At 34.3% G+C, this 10,095-nt stretch overlaps 1 protein-coding gene across 1 annotated transcript; it reads left to right on the top strand.

Moving 5' to 3' along the window:
• Positions 1–928: 928 nt before the first annotated feature.
• On the top strand, positions 929–6,941 carry LOC107899924 (serine/threonine-protein phosphatase 7 long form homolog). Its single transcript, XM_016825659.2, has 6 exons — positions 929–985; positions 1,602–1,764; positions 5,548–5,612; positions 5,725–6,440; positions 6,526–6,607; positions 6,705–6,941. The coding sequence occupies exons 1-6, from the start codon at positions 929–931 to the stop codon at positions 6,939–6,941; spliced, it is 1,320 nt and encodes a 439-aa protein (XP_016681148.1).
• The last annotated feature ends 3,154 nt before the right edge of the window (positions 6,942–10,095 follow it).

Here is a 10,095-nt window from a genome sequence, read left to right as displayed (position 1 = left end):
TGAAATATTTATACATGAACTTAAAAATAGATTTGAAATAATAATTATTGAATAATAATATATTAAAAAAATGAATTTGAAACAAGTAATATATTTATTAATTTAACACGTAGTATGCATAAAATGAAAACTCAACTTAAATAATGATATATAATAATATGTAAAAGTTGAAATATACAAAAATATAGAGGAAGATATTTTTAAAAATAATTATGTACATATATATAATAATACTACGTTAAAAAACCTTTATACGAATAGAAAATATGTAATGAGAAAGATATATTTTGTAGAATAACAATATTAAAGAAGATATATATGATATAGCGAATTTACATAAAAAGATAATCAATCTATGTGGTAATGAATATTTTATGATATATAATACATAATAAATTTTAAAATAATAGTATATAATATTTTTTAAATGTGTAATAAATTAAAAACGATAATTTAAAATAATAATACATCGCATCTTAGAATGATATTAATCAAATTAAAAAAACAATGTAAAATGAATGTTAAAATATACTATAAATAAATTTAAAATAGATACTAATCCAATTTACAATTATATTATTAAAAACTAAATTTGAATCGAAACTTAATTTAAAATACAAAAATAATAGTAATAATAATAATAAAAGGTTTAATTAACTTAAAAACAATAAACATTTACAAGATTAAATGAAATAAAAATGATTGAATTAAAATTGCAATATTCAAAGGACTAAATTTACAATCAATCCAAAACTAAGGACTAAAGTAACAATTAAGCGCACAACCTCAAGAGTTCAAATCTAGAGAACAAAAACGCCACTGTTTGATCTTAGATTAAAATAAATTCATAATAAAAAGTATAGTATAAATTAAAAAAATCGGATTAAAACAATATAAAACAAGGGAGGACTAGTTGGGCAAATAATCAATGAACCAGAACGCGCGGATCCTATCCCCGGGTCGGGTCACCACGCGGGTTGCTGGGGTTAATCGGCCAACACGACACCGTTTAAGGGCCACTAAAATAGGCCCTAAACGGTGCCGTTTTACGCACTATAAAAGGCCCCTGTCGAAACCCTAAAAAATAGTCTGTTGAAGACATACCCTAGCCTCTAGCCTCTACCCTCCTGCCGCAAAACTAATTCGCCCCCCTTCAGTCTTCGATTTCGACGAAGCGAGCGAGGTCCGGCGCCACATTCCCAAGAAGGTACACTCCCTTCCTTTTATTTCTATTATCACTCTAAGTAAACGAACAAATCGATGATCCAAAAAAAAAATCACCTTCAAACTTCTATTTTTTTGCTTCGATTTCTTTGAACTTTTTTTGTTTTTGTATTCAAGTATGCATGTGTGTGTGTTCGTAACAAAGAAGTAAAAAGAGAAAGAAAACAGTAAAAAAATGAAAAGAAGAAAAAATCTCTCAAATCTTCTGTTTTTTTATATTCAATATCTCCCCCTTTTATAATGTTGTATTTGGCTTTATATATAGCCGAAAATACAAAATATAAAATAAAATAAAAAGAAAAATACAAAATCCTCTCTGCTATTTCGTTTCTTTCTTTTTTCGTTCTGTCTGTTGCGTTGTTTGGCTCTATTTGCAGGTACGGTGTACGGGGGCTCGTGTGAGTGGTGCTACGTGCGTGGGGAGTGGCTCGGAGCGTACGGAGGCTGGTCACACGCGGAAGGTTTGGCTGCAGCGCATGAATCTTCTAGGGTTTTCTGTTTCTGATTTTCGTTTTGGGCTGCGTTATGATTGGGCTATGGGTATTGGGCTTAGGCTAATTGGGTTTAGTTACTGGGCTGTGTTGATTAATAGTGGACTTTTGTTTAATTTATTTATTTATTTGGTTTTTTTTATATTTGTAATTTTTTATTTGTTCTTCTGGGACCGGGCAAATTGGGCCTATTACAATATCAACACAACACCTAAGCATGGTAACTGCATATTTTCGTAATAGCCTTACACAATCCTTAGAAGATATATAGGGATTGAGTTCTTGACAACATCCTTTAATCTATCACATCCAGACTTAATGAGTGTCTTATCCAGTCCTTTCAAGTTGACTCCACTAATAGCTTATGTTGACACTTGCCACCTATCAGGACACTTAAAAGTAAGGAATTCAATGGTTGGGACCCATCGCCAACCACCCTCATTTTGGAAATTACCTCCTCAACATTGGGGGTAAGGGTGAGGCCATTGACACAGTCTATACTCTAAAACTCAACCCCAAAATCTTTCAAATTATCAGTTTAGCAGCTATCTGCACCAGTCACGATATGAAACACCCTTATTTTAGCTTCTCTTACATTTTGTTTGATGCGAACCACATTCGTTCTACCATTCAATATCTTATATAATCTAAATGTTACAACAAAAAAAGTATTAACACAATTATACATCAAATTTTATAAATTTATTCAATTGATCTTTGGTAAAATGAGTTAAATAATAACAAAAATCTATAAAAACATGAAGGGCCAAACAATTAAAATAAAAAAAGCACGCTAAAATAAACATTGTCGTTCAACAGTTTTTAATAAACTTTATTAACCATTTGGTTTTTTACTTACACGGAATAAGAATTTATCTTTTTAATATTTTTTTAGGTTTACAAGGTTTTTTTATTTCCGATTTATTCTAATTAGTTAAGGTGTGTTTTATAAATTGAAAATTTATTTATTGAAAAATTAAATATTGAATTTTTATTACTTAATTTTATAAGTGCTGAATTTATATTAAAAATTTATTTGGTAAATTAGTAAATATAGATACGGATTATAATTACATTGTTTGATAAAAATAAATATAGAATTTTAAAGATTATTTATTTTTAATTTAATCTTATTAATATAATATTTTATATTATTTTAGATGAAAGATAAATATGGTAATTTGAATATATTATTTTTAAAGAATAGTTTATTTTGATTTTTAATAAAATAAAATCAACTTAATTTTTCCTATATTAAGTGATAAGTTTATTCAACACTTTCTTTTGAAAATTTTATATTAAATGAAAAATTAAAATGATTATCAAATAAATTTAAATAATTAAATGTTGAACGAAATGAAATTTTTTTTATAATTTATCCAACACCCTTAATTAGGATTAGTTTAAGTATTAAATCAATTATTTAATTTATTACTTGATTATTGTATGTAACAATATTACAACAGAGTGTATGAATTTGTTACAAATCATTTAAATAAACATGTTAAAACCCAACTATAATACTAATAAAAAACTACAGCCAAACAAAATGATAGAAATAAATCAATTTAATAAATTTCAATAGATTATTTGATATTTTGGTTTATTTTAATTTTATGCACAAAAGCATAAAAATATATTTATGTTGTTAGAGTTGTGTGACTCAAATTTGAAGAGATTGTTTGCAAGTCAAGTTAAACAAAATATATCTTCTTTCTAAAAGATTTTGTATTGATGAGTATAATATATTTAGCATTTATTAGCATAATAAATTTAGCTTTGATTAGAATTAAGTCTTTTCAACCTATAAATAGATGTAGTCGAAACTCCTTTTGTAATCATTCGAATTTAATATAGTGAATTTTCCTCTCCTCTACCCGTGGTTTTTTTCCCGAAAGGGTTTCCACGTAAAAATCTGTGTGTTATTTATTTTTATTTCTCTTTTCTTCGCGATATATTGTCATTACCGACGTTCTATTTTTAGATATGTATTAAGAGGGAATGCACTTTTGTTGCAGAAGGGTGACTTTAAATAAAGTTGTAACTTTTGTGGGTAACATGATTAAATCAAAAAGGTAAAGCACTAAGCAATTTGATGGGTTTTTTATAAAAATATTATAAAAAAATAAAAATTTACCAAAATATTATAACTTTTTTTTATTTACCAAAATATATAAAAAAACCAAAAAAAACCTGAAAAAAATCAGATCGATGTGATGGTTTACTGGTCACGCCAATGGGATTGGCGGCACCAAATGTGCCAAAACCATTGGCGGCACCAATGGTGCCAATACCATTGGCGACACCAGTTAATAATAGGGGGTCGGTGGTGGGGGGCAGAAGGAGAGGGAAAGAAAGAAAGAAAGAAAGAAAGAAAGAAATGAGAGGAAAGAAAGAAAAGGAAGGAAAGAAAGAAAAGGAAAGGAGAAAAGAAAAAAAGAAAGAAAGAAGAAGAAGAAAAGGAAAAGAGAAGAAAAAGGAAAGAAAGAAGGAAAGAAAAGGAAAGGAGAAGAGAAAAAGAAGAAGAGGGAAGGAAGGAAAAAAAAGAAAAAAAAGGTAATTTTATTTATAAATTTAATTTTTTTGTAATATTTGTGTATTTAAAATTTATGTTATGTACATTATAGTTATTTTATTATTTTATTTAGCATATATATTTTATGAAATATATTTAGAATGAAAAAATAATGGAATGTACATTGTATGTTGATTAGAGATTTTTTTTATGAAATTTACTTAGGAATTTGAAATTAAAATTTTAGGAAAATAGCATTAAAAGTAAAATGACAAAGAAGTATGTTTAAGAAAACATAAAATCCGAAAAGAAAAAACGGGAATTGTATATTTATCGAAAATAATAAAATGCGGGAAAATGTGAAAAATGCACATGTAATAGATTTCAAACATAATAAATTGAAATAATGTAAAATTATAAAATAAAAAATTACGATATTTTAAAAAAAATAAAATGCGGATAAAAAAATACGAACAAATGGCCGAAGTAAGAGTGTATTAATAATTTTTTTAAAATTCAGAAATAATTTATACAAATAATTGAAACAAAATGTACTGAAATAATATAAAATAATAAAATACGAAAATAATATAGTTTTATTGAAAGTAATAAAAATCGGGAAAATAATAATACGACCAAAGCGCAGGGGAAAGAGTTTATTGCGGGTTTTTTAGCAAAATATTACAAAAAATACCAAAATATTATAAAATTTTTCTTTATTTACCAAAATAATAGAGGAAAAAAAAGGGTGATGGAGGGGAAAAAAAGGCGGCACAAATATGTGGCTAATTACCTTTTAATCCCTCCTTATTTATTATTTTCTTTTATTCTCACTTAACACACTAAATTAATAAATTTCAAACATGATGCACTGAAATAATGTAAAATTATAAAAGACTAAGTTTATGATATTTTTTAAAGTAATAAAATGCGGAGAAAAAAATACGAACAAATGGCAGAAGTAAGAGTGTATTACTAACTTTTATAAAATTTAGAAATAATTAATACAAAATATTTCAAAGAAAATGTACTGAAATAATATAAAACAATAAAATACGAGAATAATATATTTTTATTTAAAGTAATAAAAATCGAGAAAATAATACGAGCAAAGGGCATGGGTTAGGGTTATTTTTTACACCAAATTAATTTAAATAACACACTAGAGTAATAAATTTCAAACATTATGCACTGAAATAATATAAAATTATAAAATTAGATATTATGATATTTTTTAAAGTAATAAAATGCGGAGAAAAAAATACGAATAAATGGCTGAAGTAAGATTTTTTTACTAATTTTTTGTTCAACTTGCAGGCATCGCAATGGCTCGATTGATACGAAGTGATATTAGACACATATCTGATGCAGCTAATAACGAGGTATGATTTATTATTTGTTAATTAGGACTTCTACTTATTTAAAAACGATATACGCAGTATATACAAATAAATTATGTTATCGTAATATTTTTCTGTAATTTTACACTATCAGGACTCGTTCCGAGTATTAAGGGGTCAAGTGAGTGTTTTAAAGATAGCTCCGGATGCACGATTTATGCCGTACTTGGAGCTAGCCGGATTTGCGTCAGTAGCATTGATCCGGTCCTCCGACTTGCGGTTTGATTTATTATCTGCGCTTGTGGAGCGGTGGCGTCCGGAGACCCATACTTTCCATTTTCCGTGCGGGGAGTGCACAGTGACTTTGGAGGATGTTGCAATGCAGCTTGGGCTCCCAATTGACAGGAGTCCCGTAACGAGAGTATCTTCATTCACCGATCCGGCTGCAGTTTGCTATCAACTCCTAGGAGAGTCACCAGAGGATGGTGATAAATATTTTTTCGGCATAAAATTTACATGGCTAAAAGCCAAAATATGTGGATTATCAGTGACCGCCACTGAAGGTGAGTTGATGTGCATTGCTCGAGCGTACATCATGCATATGATAGGGGTAGTACTCATGCCTGATGCAAACGGTGACAGTGCGCATTTGTCGTACTTGCCCCTGCTAGCTGATTTCTCCACTGCTAGGTCGTATAGCTGGGGTTCCGCCGTTCTAGCAACGCTGTACCGGGAGCTTTTTCGGGCGACAGAGCCGCAAGTTAAAGACATCGGCGGATGCCTCATACTGCTGCAATCATGGGCACTTTACCAGATGTCGTTTTTGGCACGCATTAGTCACCAGCCCTATCTATATCTACTGCAACTCAGGTGATAAAATATAAATTGTCATTATTTGTAGTCATAATATATATGGTAATGTTACCAACCCTAAACCCTATACTATTTTTTGTAGGTGGACGACCTGTCCAGGCATCGAGAAGTCGAGTGATGTCCCGATATACCGCCTCAGGATTGAACAGCATGCCCGAGAAGGGGTAAGCTGCTATTCTAATATTTCTAACATCTATTCTATTTCTATATCTTATTCACATGTTATCAGTCGAACTCGTTACAATGTTATTATTCATGCAGTTTATATGGATGCCATACCGGAGGCCAGAAATTACAAATGTTGTACCCTCGTCTGCACTCGTTGGTTCCCACATATGGTGTACTAACACACCAATTATAAATTTCAACGTCGTCGAGTGGTATCACGACGATCGGGTGCTTCGGCAATTTGGCTGCATCCAACCTATCCCGGATCCATCGTGTCAGTTGGGGGATGATCACGGCTTGACAAAGAGAGGAAGAGTTCAATTGGACTAGGGAATTAAGTACCAAAAATACGTCGCACTGTGGAACGATCGATTGCACCGAATTCCTCAGATGGTTATGACTACCGACATGCAACCATCATTGGAGTATACACAATGGTACCATAGCTGCGGGAAGCCGTATTTACTTGGAGGGCAATCGACTGTAATTCCTCCCTACTTGCAGCAAGTTTGGGGATCGAACGCAGCCAGCGCGCTGGATCCGGATCCGACGGCATATTATTCTCCGCAACAGGCAGATCCCGGACAATCACAGTCAAATGTGGATTCACATGGCTATCATCCAGATTTGGTGGGCGGTGAATATTATCCGAGCTTCGCAAAGGGCGAATACGCCTACGAGTTTGAACTGTTTGGATCCCCCCGGCCGCAGTACGGCATGCCCGGCCCGTCCGACACGTATCTGCAGCATTATGGGACTCATGATGGTTCAAGTTCGTCGGCGGCGAACGAGCAACAGGACCTTTCCTCTATGTTTTCCACGCCCCCACCTGTGGACGATGAGTATGTTAGTCGTCGCCCAGGCTGTGAGCGTCGACCTCTGCGTAAGTATACCCCCTGGACAACACCATCGAACCATCAAATTTAGGGATTTAGGGTACTTTTTGTATAAATTTAATATTTGTATTTTAGTTTTTGCTTACTTCTGAATTTTATGTATAAATATCCATTATTCTATTTTTTCATTATATTAAAGCTCAATCAAATTATGAATGCCTCTATTGTCGATATAATCTTAATAATTCCAAATGTGCACATGGTATTTTTAACTTAATCTGCAAACAATTTGGATACAATTTAAGCGTAAGCATTAGCCGAATAAAAAAATTTATTATTAATAAAATTACCTTTTATAACAATATACATAAAAATTTTACAGCATTAGCTTAATTTCGACCCGATCCCGACGACTGCCCAACATGAAAGTTTCGGTTAGAGCATTTGTTTCGGCTATGACCACTTAACCTGCATATTCCACAACGCTTTCTGTCAAATTTCTCCCTAATGTCCATCTCATTACGGATTCTGCTTGACTACGGACGACCCCTTGGATTCCTCCGAAGCCCTCTGTCTGGGACAAGCTCGAAAGTGATCGGCGGCACCTCCTACGTAGATAGGTCCGGCAGGATGGGGAACTCATTCTCCCAGACACGCAATGTACGCTCTAGCGTGTACACATCATCAACATATTGTTCAGCATCAAGGTTGACTTTAACACACGCTGCGACGACATGCGCACAGGGATAATAAAGTGTTTCGAACTTCCTGCACTCGCACCGTCTGTTTCGAAGATCAACTCCGTAGGACCTAGGTCGACGACTGATGTTCTCAGTAACTCGAAACATTTCCAATCGTCGTGAATATATTTCCACGTTCATTGACCTCACCAACCGACGGTTTACGACCATTGCATCCCAGACATGTTCGACAAACACATGTCCCGCCTGAATCTGGTCAACTTGCTGCTGACCCATTCTTGGCATCAAAGTAGCCAGCCTGTAGAAAGTAGCAGAAAATACCGATGCAATCGGAAGATGACGTGTTTTCAACAAGACAGCGTTGATCCCCTCCATTAAGTTTGTGGTTATGTGGCCATAACGAAAGCCCTCGTCAAAACTTTGAGCCCACTGCCACGGCTCCATTGTGCGCAACCATTGTCGAAAAGATGTGTTTGTCTGCCCCTCCATGTCACTCTCAAGTCGGATCATTCTTTACTGGAAAATATGTGGCTCTAACTCGTACGCTGCATACGAAAAATAAGTTATAGTAAGTCGATAACATCAAACATTACAACTTATATTGAAAAGATAAGGTTATCATTTACCCATTGCCACGACTTGTCTCTTCCAGTCTGCATTCTTATAATTTTTATGGAAGTTAGACGCAATGTGACGAATGCAGTAAACGGATCTCCACGGCACAGCGGAACGCCTAATAGCTGCAATTAAACCCTTCCCCCTATCAGAGATGATGCAAATGTTATCGTTCCTAAAAACTTCCTTTCTCAGATTTGTGAGGAAGAATTCCCAAGACTCCATGTTCTATTTATCTACGATAGCAAATGCTATCGGGAGCACGTTTCTATTACCGTCTTGAGCAACTGCAAGAAGCAGTATCTGTGTATATTTTCCAAACAGCCAGGTCCCATCCACCTGCACAAGTGGCTTGCAGTGGGGAAATGCCCGCATACATGGATCGAACGTCCAGAACATCCGATGGAAAATCCTTTTTGTCGGCTGTAACTGGTCATCCGGGCCGTAATATGGACTTGTCTGCAACTCAATCATAGTCCCCGGTATGTACTCCCACATAGCAGCTATCCAACCTTGAAGCTCATTATACGATGAATCGTAATCTCCATACAGTTGCTCCATCGCCATCTGTTTAGCTATCCATGCCTTCTGATATGAGACTCGATACTAGAATCGTGCTTGCATTTTCACAATGAGTATCGAAACTTTAATGGTCAGCATGTCCTTCACCATTGGCATGATACACGTACAAATAGTTTTCGAATCAAATTTTCCATGATCTTCTGTCATACGTGTTGATGTGCATGTATGAGGACCAACAAATTTTCGTATCTCCCACATCTGAGAACTTCTAATGAATGCAGCTCGTACCCGCCAATTGCAGCCTTCCGCTACTTTCTAACACTCCCTAACATATATTGTCGGAGTAGACACGGAGACTTTATAATCCACCGATATCTTCATGCTGTACCGTTTAATGGCATATACGCACTCTTCTTTACAGCTAAATCTCTGACCTATGAATAACTCATCATCATCAGATGTTACGGCCAGCCCGTGAGAATGAACTATTTCAGAGTACTCTGGAAACTCAGATACATACGCTGCGTCAGGGTCTATGAGCGACATGTGTGGCCCAGGATTATTGTGTATCACAATACGCCACATCTGCTCCCCGACCAAAGAAGCGTTAATGTCTTCATCGTTGTTGACATCTTCAGCGTCAATATCATCAGGTACATCGTCCACATCGGGATCAGCGTCACTATCGACCTCTTCATCCCAATGATCGCCACCACCTTCTTCTTTGCCGGCACCTTCTTCTTCACCACCAACCATGTCAAAATCGGGTGTAATATTCAGGTCGATACCGATCCCACCCATAGTTGATTC

Source organism: Gossypium hirsutum, chromosome D08, assembly GCF_007990345.1.
Source record: "Gossypium hirsutum isolate 1008001.06 chromosome D08, Gossypium_hirsutum_v2.1, whole genome shotgun sequence".
NCBI lineage: Eukaryota > Viridiplantae > Streptophyta > Magnoliopsida > Malvales > Malvaceae > Gossypium > Gossypium hirsutum.
Note: the sequence above shows the minus strand (reverse complement) of the source record. Positions and strands in the feature narration are given on the sequence as shown.